We start from the raw sequence: 14309 nt of genomic DNA on the forward strand, positions 1-14309 counted from the left end.
TTTCTTTAGCTTTTATTTGATCTTTGCATTAAAGTTTAATTAATCATTAAATTATATCATTAAAATAGATCCCACATGTATTATCTGAAATCGGTATAATTTGTTTTAGTTTTTAGGAAATCCGCTACGAGCCATCACTATCTTTACTTGAAATTTTTAGAGCATCTTAACCTCACTCTTCAGAGCATGAGAATTGAAGTGAACACAATCAAATTGGAACGGTAAAGCGATGAAAGATTGTTGTTAGTTTGAAGACGAATATTACAGTACGAATCATTTAATTATTACCGTTCAGTATGTAAATGTTACAGGAGCTTTCACAATAATTAATTCATTTATACTTCTAGAAACAATGCAGGCCACAAAGATAATAAAAGTCAATGCCTTAACAATGGGTACCTCTGGGCTCTGCGAGACCTTTGCGCCAAACTCAGTCTATGTACAGTGCATACGTTGGAAAAGAAAACCAATTTGGCTGCCCCCAGCAAAATCCAAAATGTTTCGAGTACCGGAAAGACCCGTTATATCTATCGAGGAAAAATTGGAAATCCAACGTTTGTACAATAATTATAAGACGTATATGACATCATTTAGGTATGTACAAAATTGCATCACTCCAAAACTTCAATTTGTAACTCATATACGATTAAAAGATTCTAACAAACTATTATATATGCCAGATCATATTTAATACAAGCTGCAGAAAAAAATGAAGCGCAATGTAAACAGGTGACTAGTGAACAGACTGAGGAGGAGGATTTTAAAATGTGCAGTGCTATAAATGACCAATGGAATGCGGAAGTAGCGAAGAATCGAGAGATCAGACTGGCGAAAATGAGGGAAATGAAGAAAGAGGAGATCTTAGAGAAATTAATGCAGCAAGAGCAATTTAAGGAGGAACAGATGAAGAAGCTCAATGAGTATGTTAAACAAGTCAAAAGAGAATCCGTCACGTTTATTACCGCGGAAAATATAGACTCGGCAATCGAGGAGTGCTTGGCAAATGTCGTCAATCATAATCGCGCGTTAGACTCGGAAGGAAATTGGCACGAAGGAAAATATTCCCCGGTTCGATCTGTCGAAAGAACGCAGAAGTCGACAGCCGTCGAGCAGTAAAATTAAACCTGTTCACTTTTTGGAAAAGTTAAATCAGGATTTACTCGACTTGAATCTTCGTGAAATGTTTTTTTACATTGCTCGAGACGAACACAACTTGTATCATAGATATCGCAATAAATATAAAATAGGTAACCAAAATACTGAAATAAACACTCCTAAAAAATTGAGTCAACTAAACGCTTAAACAATTAGCCAGCTATTTTATTATTTAAATCGAATACATGATTATAGAACGTAGTAAACTATATATAATTAAAAACAATCGATAGTTTTATTACAAAAAAAAATGGTGTGAGTTAATGCGCAGTAGTAATATTGTAGCAAAAAAATTCAAAGGCACAGTTGATTATAGCATTGATCAATTAATCGAAGGCTTTGCATCTTTACGGCGAGCCTACGGGAAAAGTATCTAAAGTGGTCTGGATAATTAGTGTGGCGCGCGCCACTGAGCACCTCATTAAAACTGCGCGACTCACATACAACCAGGTTGCACTCACGACGGATGTAAGTATGTATGTTATACCTACATACGGGCGACTGCTTACTGCTACTATTTACCTGCTTTCCTTAACGCACTTCAAAGGTCCAAGCGCAGTCTGTCGTGGACGGTGCGCCGACTCGCATCACTGACTTTACTTTCTCGACCCTTATCGCGAAAGGAATCCGGAAAAATATTCATAAATGAAGCAGCGAGACCGTTCCGAAATCCAATCCAAACTCGTTTGACAAACAAAAACGCGTCGGAAATAGCCGTTGACTGGAAAGTGTGCAATATTTTACATAACAATTGTATGAATAAAACGTGATTATCGGAGACTTATAATTAAATTTTTCGCCGACTGTTGTGAAATTATTTTCTGTCAACATTTGCAAAGTTACTTCGTTGTACAAAATTAATTAATCGAAGCAGCTTTTGTGCTGTGAAATTACGCACCGCAAACATTTCTTTATAACCAATTTAATTAAAAAAAAAATTTGTTGAAATTTAGTTTCTCAAACCTTAGAATTAAATTAATCGAATTATTGAAATTCATAACGTTCAACGAAATTGTTTCACTGTAAAGCGCATTACAAGAGTTTTTCGAAGAATTTCGGAGGAACAAGTCGGATTTAATTATTACAAATTGGCGTATCGACGAAAATGTATAGTGTACATGTGACACCGGGAAGGTCCACGGAGCGAAAGAAAAACTCGGACGACGTGGACAACGAAATTAGAACATATAGTGGCCGAAGAAAGGAATCGATTTCTATGAAGGTGATAAACTACATTCGTTCGCAGTTTCACCCAGATGCTATATCAGGTGAGTCGAAAAAAGTTTAATGCTTATCATAAATCGTTAAACATTTATAATTATTGTTAGATTTTGCTAACTTTTGACATTTACACATTTTACTCAATATGTAAATGTATAAATTAGATGTGCATGTTATTTTTTTGATGCATGAATTTTATTTATTATACACATTTAATGTACAAAATCTTACAACTTGACTGGACAATCTAACTAAAGATATATAAAAAAAAAATTATTATTTGTTAATTATCTTTATGATTATAATTTTTTATTTGTTTTATATAATATATAGGAAACGAAATACTTATATAAATCCTACATATAATATAAAAATCCTAATAATTCTCCCCTTTTAACACATAAAAAAAAACGTAAGTCTTCTCATCGCGTTATTATAATTTTACATGAATTCAAGTACTTAATTAAGATAAGTATTTTAATGATTTACCTCCGATCCACGGAATATTTACTGTTTTATAATATCGAATTCTGAAGCTTCTGCGTTTCAAAATAAGATTCCCAATGATATATTTTTTGATATCGCTCCGTAATAAATCAGTGAAATAATTATATTTATCGATGATGCGGAAAAACACATATAGTTTTCAGTTTTCAACAGCAAACTAGAACAATAATAAGATATTTAGCTCAAAAATGGAAGAAACTGCGATTACTTTCACAAAGAAAAAAACATTGCTTATCATTATTTCAGTTTGAACGACGCCATTCGTTCTCACTGGAAAAAATTACAATTTAATTTTAGTTGCTTGTTCAGTATCGAAAATATTTCTGCGCGCAAGTTTTAAGTTTTTGCCATATCCGACATATCCGAAATATCGTCGATCCGATCGGTAACAACGCTGTAAAATAGTGAGTCTGAAACCTGAATGTCGTCTGCGATAGACGATGGCTCGTACTGATTCATCCACACATCATTGATAGGAGCGTTGTTCGTGGTTTCTTTCAGATCGTCGTTTGAAAAGATAGTTGCGTGTGTCGACATAGATTGCTCGAGCAAAGTGTTATGTAAATTCGTCATTCGCATTCCTTGTGACGTGTCGTTGTACAACATCCAGTAGGGCGAGAAAGAATGCTGTCGATATTCGGCGGTGTATCTTCGTTCTATCGAACAGCTGTTATTTGATAGATTAGATCGTTGCGAGACGATCGGCGCTGCGTAGCAATAAACGCAAGATGTCTGGCTCAACTTGGAGTAATCCACTTGCTTGGGTATGTGGTAGTTCAAAATATTCTCCAGATTATTGTTAGGCTCGGTACTCCATTTTGGCCAGAATGCTTCCAACGTGTCTACTAAATAAAATATTGCTTAATTAAAAATTATAAAAATAATTTTATTTAAAGAAATAATATCTAAGAAAAGCTAATACGTAATTTTTTATTTGTATATAAAAATTATATATGCATATTTTATTTACATTATCTATTTATAATAAAAAAAAAGTTACGCACCATTTGCCGGTCTCTGTAAATTTCTCGTATCAATTTCTTGATTAATATTATTTTCTATTACTTTTTCCACAAGATTGTTTTGTGGTTGCTCGTATCTTTCGTTCAATAAATTATTTGTTTCTTGAGCGATTCGAGGATAAAGGTATTGATACTGCTGATCGTTCGGATATGTATTCTGCTGCATATTATTTTGTTCGAAGGTATCGACATTGCGAAAATATCCTGTACTCGTATCTTCATTGTGCTTGTCAAAATTTGGTAGATAATAAATATCGGAAGAGTCGCTGGTCGCCACATCAGTTCCCGTCGCATAATTAACGTCCTGCGTCTCAAAATTCAAAAAGTTTTGTTCCCCGTTACAAGCGGTATCTGTCTGATACTGATAAACCGGATTGTTGTCCGAGTTCGCGACAGTCACAGCGGGGTCTGTATTATTGTAATAAATCGTGTGGAATACTTTAGAAGATTGATGGAGTTCGCTATTGGGCATCTCCATCACGCTGGTGATCGTCCAGTTTTGATAATTCGGTCTATTGCTCGTGTCGTTAGAAAACCTGTACTGATTTTCGTCAGCTGGCACGTTAGAAACCTGGTGAGGCATTAAGTTTGCCTCATTCAACAAGAACTCTCCTTTAGAATTTTTCAGCAAGTTATAGTATTCATTGGTATTTGCCTCTAGCTGATCTTCGTTCTCATTGTTCTCTGATTCAGCGGTCAGAGTGTCGGAATTATCCAGGAAGTTGCTAGCCCAGAAAAGGGAACTAGCAATCTCGCCTAGATTGGCGCCTACTGGCGCCTGCAGCATTCTCTTAAGCAGAAACGAACCCTGTTGACCTTCCTCAGGTTCCTTTAGTATTTGATAATTCGATCTATCGTTTGAAGAAATCACAAGAGAATCCATATTATTGATCAAATTCGCTTTCGAATAATTCGATTCTACTAGAGAAACGGTTTGAAGATTAGGCGACATTGATGATGTTCGTAAATCAACGACGTTCAAATCTTCCACTTGATTATTGTTATTATCGCATCCTTGAAACTCCCGCTGGATCCTCTTGAGCAAAAACTGTTTAAACTCTTCGTAGTGCGGGATCTTAGGGTCATCCTCTTTGCTGACTATCTCCTCTTCAGCACCAATCTGCAAAAATGGAAAGTACTTTGTGCGAAGTTAATCATTGTCGTATATTCACTACGAAATGGAATTTCTTCACATAGAAAAGCAAATAAAGCGCAAAAGTAAAACATTAAAAAAAATAATGAGAACGCTATTTGACTTTTACAATAAATTAAATTATATCGAGACTAATTACGAAAATTTGTAGCAACTCACCCACTGATAAGGCGAAGATTGTTGCTGTAATTGTTGTTGCTGTGGCTGACAATAATAATCTTCATCAGCCATTATGTAATCTGGGCTGTGTAACGGCGTTGACGTTACTCCAAGCTTAGAATCCTTTGATTTTCTCGTTTTCCTTTTGCGATTCTTCTTTAAATCGTGCAGAAGTCTGCTAAACTCTGCGTCATTTCCATTTTTTGCAGCTTGCAGAACCTTGACGAGTATCTTTTTCTGCAATTCGAGATTATAATGAGATTAATTTGTAGTGAAAATTAAGCACAATTTACAATAAAAAAAATCACTGGTAACAAATTAAATAATAATTAAATACATCCATTTAACTCGAGTATTCTGCAGCTTGTCCAGCCGTCTCATCTTATCTGCGTCTGTTAAAACGAAAAAAAAGAAGAGAAGAATTGATTAAATTCTACGCAGCTTCGTCGTTTAATAATTGCTAAAGAAAGGTAGAACAGCGTTACAGGCGAGAATCATCTGCATCATGATGCAAATAAAAAGTAATTTATTTGCGAAGTGCATACGGACCTCGAGGGGCCATGGCGGGGGGAGGTTTGCATCACGTCGAGCGGTCGACTTCACGTGATTCTTGGTTAGAACCGCAGCTTCCTAGGTTGGTCAGATTGGCGGCATCGCGGCATGAAGGTGACGGCGACCTCGCCGGGTTCGAATAGAAGTCGGTTACCAACGGAACGCAACGCTCGCGTGCCGCTACGGGTGCTTGAAAGGATCGCGTCTTTGGTCACGGCCCTCGAAGTTCTTCAAACAAGCGAGTGGTTCAGATCGCGGCGGCGCCGATCAGCGAATCGGCCGGGCCCGGCGCGCCATGAGGAGACTCCGTGACACGGGTCAGGGACCGCAGCCGATCGATCTCGAATAAATCTGCGGAGAAGCTGGGACCAGTGACGTGGAGGATCAAAGGTGATCAGAGGAAAAGGAAAGCAATTTTCAACGCCGAACGGGTGACAGCATACCTTGATGTTGCCGGGCACACGGTACCTCAGCGCCAGGGCTTGCAGCTCCTTGTAGGACAGCTGCGCGATATCTCTGCCAACGTTCATGTTGCCGGTGATGCTGCGCGGTGGAATTTCGTCTGCGTCGTACGGACGATTTTCGAATTCGTGCAGAGTTGCCTTTTAAGCGCGAAACGTTGTAAAGTCACATTCTCAGGCGAGTGCACGATCGTTGTAACGAACGAAGGGGTTGCGGGGAGAAACTCGCGAATCGAGCTGAAACCAATCGACGCGGGGTGCCCATCGGTTGGCACCCCGTCGCGAGATCGACGCGCCATTGATCGCTGGCGCGGCGGATCTTCTCCAATCGCTCGCGAACGAGATATCACGTGTCGATGCCGATCACTTCAGGGAGTTCCAATGCTTATCGCCCAGCTGGGGCTGCATTCGCGAAGAAGATCCTAATCACAATAATGCACGGCTTTGATTAGGTATAATTATATTTCTCACTTCAATTAATCCTTAAAAACAACCTTTGATCCGGTCTTCTTCATCTGCGTCGCGAAAACAGCCCGGACTTTCAACGCCAATTTCCCGAGAACGAAGGTATGTTTATTCTAGGTTGTTCAGATTTAATGCATTCAAAAACGCTTTCGAAGGAACTGCGACTCAATCTAACTCGCCTTTTCTAATTTTTTTTTCTTCGTTTTTCTCAGCGCTTTTACCTTTTCTCTGCGAGAAATAAGAACGTCCAGGGATATAGGATCGATGATGATCGTGCTCGAGCGAACCCCCTTCTCGCCGTCATGTATCCACGTAATTGTAATCCACTGGAAAGTTACTGGAGCACGTGTTAATCACGACGGAGGTTCCTGCGAAATGTATGTACGGCATAGGTACGTAAAACGTCACTAAGGACTTTATTATGCTTTCATTTTAACGCTATTTTATTTCTACAACTTAATGTGCGAGATAAAAAAAATAAAATTAAATAAGAAATTTCTTCAAGTTTTCTTTTCAACGAATTAATGCTTTATATAGTAATTGCGGGATACTTAGGAAAAATAATGAAAGAAAAAAAAGAAGAGATCGTTATGATAAATTTTGGAGTAACACTGCAGCGACCATGAAACTGTGTTACAGATGAACCGAAATATTCTCACTTTGTGCTACCATTGCACATTAACCTAATTGCGACTTGTTTTACATTTTTTACGTAAATCAGAATTACGTAACAGAGAGAGTTTTTGTTTAATTAAGTAATAATAAAAAAAAAAAAAAAAAAAAAAAAAAAAGAGGTAAGAATGTTGGACAATTGAATCTTTTTGCAATTTGATGTATAAATGGAGTGTCACGCAAATTATAATTTTCAGGCAATATCGACGTTTGGCGCTCCGATGTGTGACGCAAATAAACGTAAGAACATCGTGAATTAATAACTATTTGCTATTTTTGCAAAATCCATTGTAGATTGATCCGCTTTACTTTGTCCGCTTTACTTCATATGAAATCGATATACAGATATTTGAATAAAAAGCGAGGTGTTATACTCGTTGAAACATTTTTATTGAGAAGATTTTTCTTTGAAAGAACTTCTAAAACAAGTGTACAATATACAGTGTCTCTTGTTAATAGTAATGACATTTTTCAGCAATTATTTCAGTAACGAGTTATTACAAGAATATGTGGATATAAAATTTAAATAAGGCAGTAAGCAACGAGACAGCTGTCAGTTTCATTCTGTGGTGTAAAACAATGTTTACCATTTCTTAAGAACGACAGAGTTGGGTAAGTCTTTGATAAAGTTTTAAGAGTTTCAAAACTTCCTTCATTTTTAAAGCTTTCAAGTTTTGTGGCATTGAGAAACTTGGAGGTCTTTTCTTTTTAATAATCGATATATAAGCATTTTTTTTATGACCGATATATAAGCATTTTTTTTATTACAAAAAGGTACAAAAATTTAATTTAATTTTTTTTTTTTTATAGACATAAAATTTGTAGATGTTGGAAAAGATTTTTAATATTTTTTTTTTTTCAGTAAGACCAGTGGTATCCGAAGTAGCGATTCGAAACTTTTTCAAAGTTCTCATTGACTCGTCGCTACCACCGGCTGTCGAAGATCGTCGCACTTGCGCGTTAAAAGCGACGTGTGGTACGTTTTCCCACGAACCCCCTGCAGTGGTTCGGTGTGGCACCATCGACGCAGTATAACGTCATCCGCAGCCACCGTTCAGCATCACGAAGGACGAACGGCGACTGCAGTAGCGAGAGTGGCGTATCCCGTGCGCAGCATCCACAACTGCGTGGTGGTCCACCTTTTGCTCTCTCTCTTTCTCCCACACCGCTCCGTGCGCGTGCGGAGTTTTCTCGTTGAGAGAGCGTGTCTCGGAGATGCGTCGCGCCGATCAGTGGTGGTGAATCGAGTAATCCCGATAATCCCGTCCAGCCGCCGATATATCAGGGGCAGGCCTAGCGAGAAGTCTGCGCGCTTGCTGGCCGATGAAGGCACGTAAGAGCCGCGACAAACGTAAGTTTGGAAGGCGAGAACGACGGTAAAGAGAAAGAAAGGCTGCCCCGCGATCGAGGTTTTCCTCCTGTTTCCTCGCCCTGTGTCCGTGTGCAACACCGTTCAATATACGTGCTACTGCCGTTGATACTTGGACCAGTCGATCGACTACTCAGCGGAGAGCGTCGTTGACAAGCGGAGTGACAGCCGGGGGGTGATAACTGCCGAATGCAGCACCAAGGTGCGATGATCTGATCCTCTCTGCAGGGTCCTCTCTTCTCTTCTTCTTCTCTCACACCTTTCCCACCTCTGTGGAAATGGCCTGACTATCTGTCTGTTTGTCTACCTTATCCGTTTGTACGTAGTAATTCCTTGTTCTATGAATGGTAGTTTTTGCGTAGGTCGGAGTCCATCCTCGTACCAGAGCTGTTAATGTGTCAAAGGTCATGTTTGCGTGTTAACTTGGTCCAAGCCTCTCAATCGTGGGAGCTGATATTTTTGGATAACACTCTTTGTCTGATCTTCCAGGTCTCGCTTATCGATTCTCGGATTCTTTCGCTCGGCTTTTGAAATTCATGAAGCCTCCCCCTTTCAATCTCACTCGACCAATTGTGCATCTGTCCCTCTACAGTGATGTCGCACCTTAAAAAGACTCAGTAATTAAAACTTCTGAATTTTAATTCTTCTTAAATCCTTTAAAGATTTTATATAACTCATATTTCTGAATTCTTATAGCCTTCTCGAGATTCTCAAAATCTCAAATCTTCCACTTTAATTAGCTGTCTATCTTGATGCTACACTTTAAATCTAAATTTTGGATTGTGCTTTTTTTTAATCGTAGAATTTAGAATAATTTAGTATTAGATTCGTCGATTTTAAATCCTTAAACATTTTTTTTTATTCTTAAATTTATAGATTAATTCTTAAATTTTTTCGTGCTTTTTTGCAATAATATTTTTTTAAGAAAACGGCAGGATTATTTATAATTCTTTATAAAACAAATTAGTTTGCAATGATTAAAAAAGTAAAAAAGTTTTTTCTTTAATTTTTTTATCTAATTTTTTTTATTTAATTATATTTGCTACTTGATTAAGTCCTTTGTAAATTCTTTTGTCGAAGAACTTCTCTCAAAGAAAATCTTTGATTTTCGCGTTTTCACGTAATTCGTGTATTCGTGTAATATTTATAAAAGCAAGGGGCGCTCAGGAAGTAAGGGGTAGGACCTGCAACGTTACCATAGCAACTCCGGGACCAGGGCTAAAAGTCGGAGCATATGTAGGGGATGAACAAAACGTCGCAATTCTTTAGAAAGTGATCCTTGACATGCTACCATTAGTAAATTATACACGACGTAAATCTGTAACGAGATTTTCAACGTACATTTTTAATTGTTGCTTCAACTTGATTTTTTAGATTGCTAAACTATTTTATTTTTACATTTTTTAAATCTTAAAGTTATAAATTTTTTAATTTGTTGATTTATAAATTAAGAAAGTTTAAAGTACTCAGGTTAAGATTTTGTAGTCCTTAAGTGCGTTTACGAGCATTTGAATATCTACTTTTCAATCCCCTGCATTTCTAGATCTTTTTAAACTTTAAAAAAATTCTCTTCTTTTAAATCTGTAAATTTTTTCCCTGTATTATATCGTAGATTTCGATTGCTTAAGTTCGTAGTTTTTTTTTTCTTAGGATAAACTGAGCTTTTTAATAGCGAATTTTTATTACTTGATTAGTTAGTAATGCTAACGTTAAATTTTAAGTTGAACGATTTTTCAATAGATATTACTTTGATGAAAAGACGAACAATTAAAAGTAAAATTGTGACTATCTTATAGTTTTTATTTCTGTTTACAAGTTGTTGAACTTTCGCTTGCTTTTGTAAAATATCTGTTTTTCATCAAAGCGATATTGGAAACACGCACATACAATTGATTTTATTTAGAGAACAAAACCACCTCGCACTGTAGAATCTATATACTGAAATCCTTTCACTTTCAGAGTATCAAGAGTTTCGCGCAATGTCTTCTTCGAGTTCTTTCGCTCTTTCTTAATTCTCTTCTAGATTTGCACTATAAAAACAGTCGCTCATCAAACACAATTATGAATTTATAATATTAAAAATTTATTACTGTCTTAATAAAATAAAGTAAAGAAATGCAAATTATTTAATATATAAAACTTGCAACAGCAATAATTGTCTTTATTTATTTTGCAAGATATAATTTTTTTTTTTTTTTTACATAAAACATACTTTATAAATTCGTAATTATAAAAGTGAGCGACCTTGTGTGTGCAAGCCACTCTCACGACATCTCTTCACCCCTGTTGTCTCTCGCCTCTCACGACTTCTCCGCCTGTAAATCTCTGCACACTGTGTAGATCCCCTCTAGAGTAGAGTACGTATCTTGTCTTCAGGGCTACGGTCACGATGGTTCCCTCAAAAGTAGAGAAAAAAAAGTAAAATAAAGGAAAGAAGAATCTCCTTAGTATCTCTCTCGAGTAGAAAAAAAAAAAAAGTTTACCTCCCTTCTCGACAATCGTGAGCGACGGGTGCCCTTTGCCGAGCTTCATAGAGGCTCTTCGGGCGAAGGGTGTCACTCTTCTACGCTCGACGACAAGAGGAGGGAGGCGCGAGAGGGAACATCTCGAAAACGCGACGCAGTCTTAGGAGTGAAGGGCTTGCGAACTTGCAGAAGGAGAACTTGAAGGACTCGGGGGCGTTTTAGGGAGCTCCGGGGGCGCAGCGCTCGCCCTTGGCGGTCGACATAAGCCGGAGGAGCTCGCCACCCTCGCGGCCACCACCAGGTTTACCCGGAAGGAGATCCAGCTGATTTACCGGGGATTCAAGCAGGAATGTCCAAGCGGCTTAGTAGACGAGGATGCCTTCAAGCAGATCTTCTCGCAGTTCTTTCCACAGGGAGGTAATAAAGAGATGATGGAAATGATAATGATATGATAATAATTATTAATAATTTTAATCAGTGCAAAGAGGTATAAAATTCCTTCTTTCCTTGAGTTATCATTCTGATCACCACATGTTGTAGACGCAAGTCAGTACGCTCATTATGTCTTCAACACCATGAAGAGAAAACCGTCCGGCAAGATAAGCTTCGAGGTGAGCGATGTGCGTTTTCGCAGACAAATACTTTGAAAGGAACGTGGATATGTCCTCGTGGCATTTTAAACTTACTTCCGAATTTACTGAATAATTATTCCACTCGCAGAAAAAATCCATAGACTAATATTAATATTTTTTTAATTAGGAATTCCTCACTATATTGTCGAAAGTGTCAAGAGGATCGGTGGAGGAGAAGCTACAATGGGTGTTTGGTTTGTACGATCTGGATGGCGACGGTTTGATAAGCAAAGAGGAAATGTTAGACGTCGTGGGCTCCATTTACGAGATGCTGGGTCGTTACACGCAACCTCAAATCGCCGAGCCACATGCGGCCGCCCGTGAACATGTTGATCGCATTTTTCATGTGAGTATTAATACGTTTAACTGAAACAAAGATAAAAATTTAATTTTATTGTTTAATCGTATAACAATATGTTGTATTTGATATAGACATTAATTTTTGAAACTTTATAACTTTTAATTGATAAATTAATTATTGATTAGGAATAATATTTCGTATATTTTTAGCTGATGGACGCAAATAAGGATGGTGTAGTGACCATCGAAGAACTAGTCCAGTGGTGTTCCAAGGACGAGCAATTGTTGCGAAGTCTCGATACCCTGGACACCGTATTATGAGATCTTAACGTTCTATCGGAGATTTCAGTATTAGATTATCAACTACGCTTTGAGCAATGGCTATGAAATATTGTGAACCTTACCATCGATCTACTCGCCTTTTTTATACAGGCAAGGGGGATACGTAAATTCTCAAATTCTCATAATTTATACAATATAATTATATTTAAAAAATAATAATGTTTATTAATAATATAAAAACGTAAGAAAAATTTAATTAAATCTGCGAATGAGTTTACGATTTATGTGCATAGCATAACGATTTAATATTTACGAGAAAAGAGAATCAAACATGACCAATTAAAGTGTCATTGCTCGAGACGTGTCTTTAAGAAAAGACCCTGGAAAAACCCTTTCGCACGTGTCTTTGTAAATATGTATGTACCTCGTTTACACACCTACCCAGTCTTTCAAGTGCAATACTTCCGATACATCGTTCAATAATTGAGTATCTGAAGGAATCGGCGATTTAAGCCACTTTTAAAGTATACTAAAACTTTACAGTTTTGGAAATTTTTAACGTTATAAAATGTCTCAAGTTATAATATTATATACAAAATTTTTCAATGATTTATGTTAGTGACGAAGAAAATGTATCGCCGGTCCGTTCAGATATTCGATTGAAAAGTAATCGATGCCAATTTAATCTGCAAAGACAAAGAGCATATTCATAATTTAATTAACATCAAAAATTGATTTTGACTCTAATTATTCTTACGACTTCGCAAAAAAAAAAAAATGTGCATCTTAGAAACGTTTTTATTGACGATCGTATATATTTTTAGATGATCGTTATAATTGAGTAGTGTTACGAAGTATTTAAATCTTTGGAATCTTTAATGACATGTATTAATCGATTCTTCGAGGGCGAAAGTCTGCCTTAACTCTTTGAAATTTCCAAACTTCATCAAATCTTTCAATCTTAATGTATTATCGCGAATGCAAAAATTTCTAAATCATTAAATATAAAACTGTATTTTTCTCAGGCCACGTAAGGAAAATCAATCCCTGCCCCGTTATTGCTTGGCCTGTACCTTGTGTGATGACCTGTACCTTATTATTATATAATACTAATGACATTAACATACAATTATTATATATATATATATTTATATATAAGACAACTCGTTATGTCTGTCATACAGTATGCCGTCAAAATTAATATATCTCTCATATTTTATCGAATCTTTTTATATAACTTTGTTTACAAATTTTTTTTATGTATGGAAGTCTTGCATTTAATTCTTTATTATTTAGATTTTTTTTTGCATTTGGTTTCTAACGGAAGATATATTTTTGTATAATTCTATTTCGATTTTGACGGCAGATAAAGTATTGACACTACTTAGTACACTCGTTCTCGAATTGTTGAGGTTTCAGATTTAATCCTTCTTACAGAAACGAGCTCTATATAATACACATGCATATGTACATATATGTACATACACGTATGTATACATATGTAACTGTATGAAGTTGACTGTTAAAACATTCTATAAATTTTATTCTTATTCGCAAACGTAATTGCGAATTTTTCGGCGTTGTGAACGTAAAATACGCCTTTTGCGTGTTTAACAAGATTAGCGTGTAGCGTGTACATACATACATGTATGCACTTTTGTTAAAACGCATGTATACACTTGTGCATACCTGTGAAAAAAATAAATCTACCTTTGTACCACGTGTCATTTGTTATTAAAAAATATTTAATTGTTATATTTAAATATTTAGCAATTCAGCAAATTGACAAATTTAATGTAATTTTTCTTAGGCTTTTGTTAAATTAATAAATATAAATGCCTTTCTGATAACTTTTGAATTCGAAAATACCGCCTGCCGGCGAATGAAATGGTGG

At 36.6% G+C, this 14309-nt stretch overlaps 3 protein-coding genes across 10 annotated transcripts; 2 read left to right on the forward strand and 1 right to left on the reverse strand.

Annotated features, from left to right (window-relative positions):
* The first annotated feature begins 50 nt into the window (after nucleotides 1-50).
* On the forward strand, nucleotides 51-1257 carry Mrps26 (mitochondrial ribosomal protein S26). Its single transcript, XM_070666996.1, has 3 exons — nucleotides 51-266; nucleotides 348-594; nucleotides 681-1257. The coding sequence occupies exons 2-3, from the start codon at nucleotides 353-355 to the stop codon at nucleotides 1114-1116; spliced, it is 678 nt and encodes a 225-aa protein (XP_070523097.1). The 5' UTR covers nucleotides 51-266; nucleotides 348-352; the 3' UTR covers nucleotides 1117-1257.
* A 785-nt stretch (nucleotides 1258-2042) lies between these two features.
* On the reverse strand, nucleotides 2043-6425 carry LOC139108576 (putative uncharacterized protein DDB_G0267716). 4 transcript variants are annotated; one of them, XM_070666993.1, is made up of 5 exons: nucleotides 6213-6424; nucleotides 5218-5454; nucleotides 3888-5043; nucleotides 3301-3728; nucleotides 2043-3040 (listed from the first exon to the last, which is right to left on the reverse strand). In XM_070666993.1, the coding sequence occupies exons 1-5, from the start codon at nucleotides 6297-6299 to the stop codon at nucleotides 3023-3025; spliced, it is 1926 nt and encodes a 641-aa protein (XP_070523094.1). In that variant the 5' UTR covers nucleotides 6300-6424; the 3' UTR covers nucleotides 2043-3022. The 4 variants fall into 4 exon arrangements, with proteins under 4 accessions (XP_070523094.1, XP_070523093.1, XP_070523092.1 ...); XM_070666992.1 differs by having other exon boundaries at nucleotides 2043-3728; nucleotides 3888-5025; nucleotides 6213-6425; XM_070666991.1 differs by having other exon boundaries at nucleotides 2043-3725.
* A 133-nt stretch (nucleotides 6426-6558) lies between these two features.
* LOC139108580 (A-type potassium channel modulatory protein KCNIP2) lies at nucleotides 6559-14142 on the forward strand. 5 transcript variants are annotated; one of them, XM_070666999.1, is made up of 9 exons: nucleotides 6559-6797; nucleotides 6908-7087; nucleotides 7565-7607; nucleotides 7843-7979; nucleotides 8230-8938; nucleotides 11391-11618; nucleotides 11742-11812; nucleotides 11961-12179; nucleotides 12344-14142. In XM_070666999.1, the coding sequence occupies exons 5-9, from the start codon at nucleotides 8926-8928 to the stop codon at nucleotides 12452-12454; spliced, it is 642 nt and encodes a 213-aa protein (XP_070523100.1). In that variant the 5' UTR covers nucleotides 6559-6797; nucleotides 6908-7087; nucleotides 7565-7607; nucleotides 7843-7979; nucleotides 8230-8925; the 3' UTR covers nucleotides 12455-14142. The 5 variants fall into 5 exon arrangements, with proteins under 5 accessions (XP_070523100.1, XP_070523102.1, XP_070523098.1 ...); XM_070667001.1 differs by having other exon boundaries at nucleotides 11424-11618; XM_070666997.1 differs by having other exon boundaries at nucleotides 8230-8718.
* Nucleotides 14143-14309: the final 167 nt, after the last annotated feature.

The sequence above is a fragment of the Cardiocondyla obscurior genome, linkage group LG15, assembly GCF_019399895.1.
Source record: "Cardiocondyla obscurior isolate alpha-2009 linkage group LG15, Cobs3.1, whole genome shotgun sequence".
NCBI lineage: Eukaryota > Metazoa > Arthropoda > Insecta > Hymenoptera > Formicidae > Cardiocondyla > Cardiocondyla obscurior.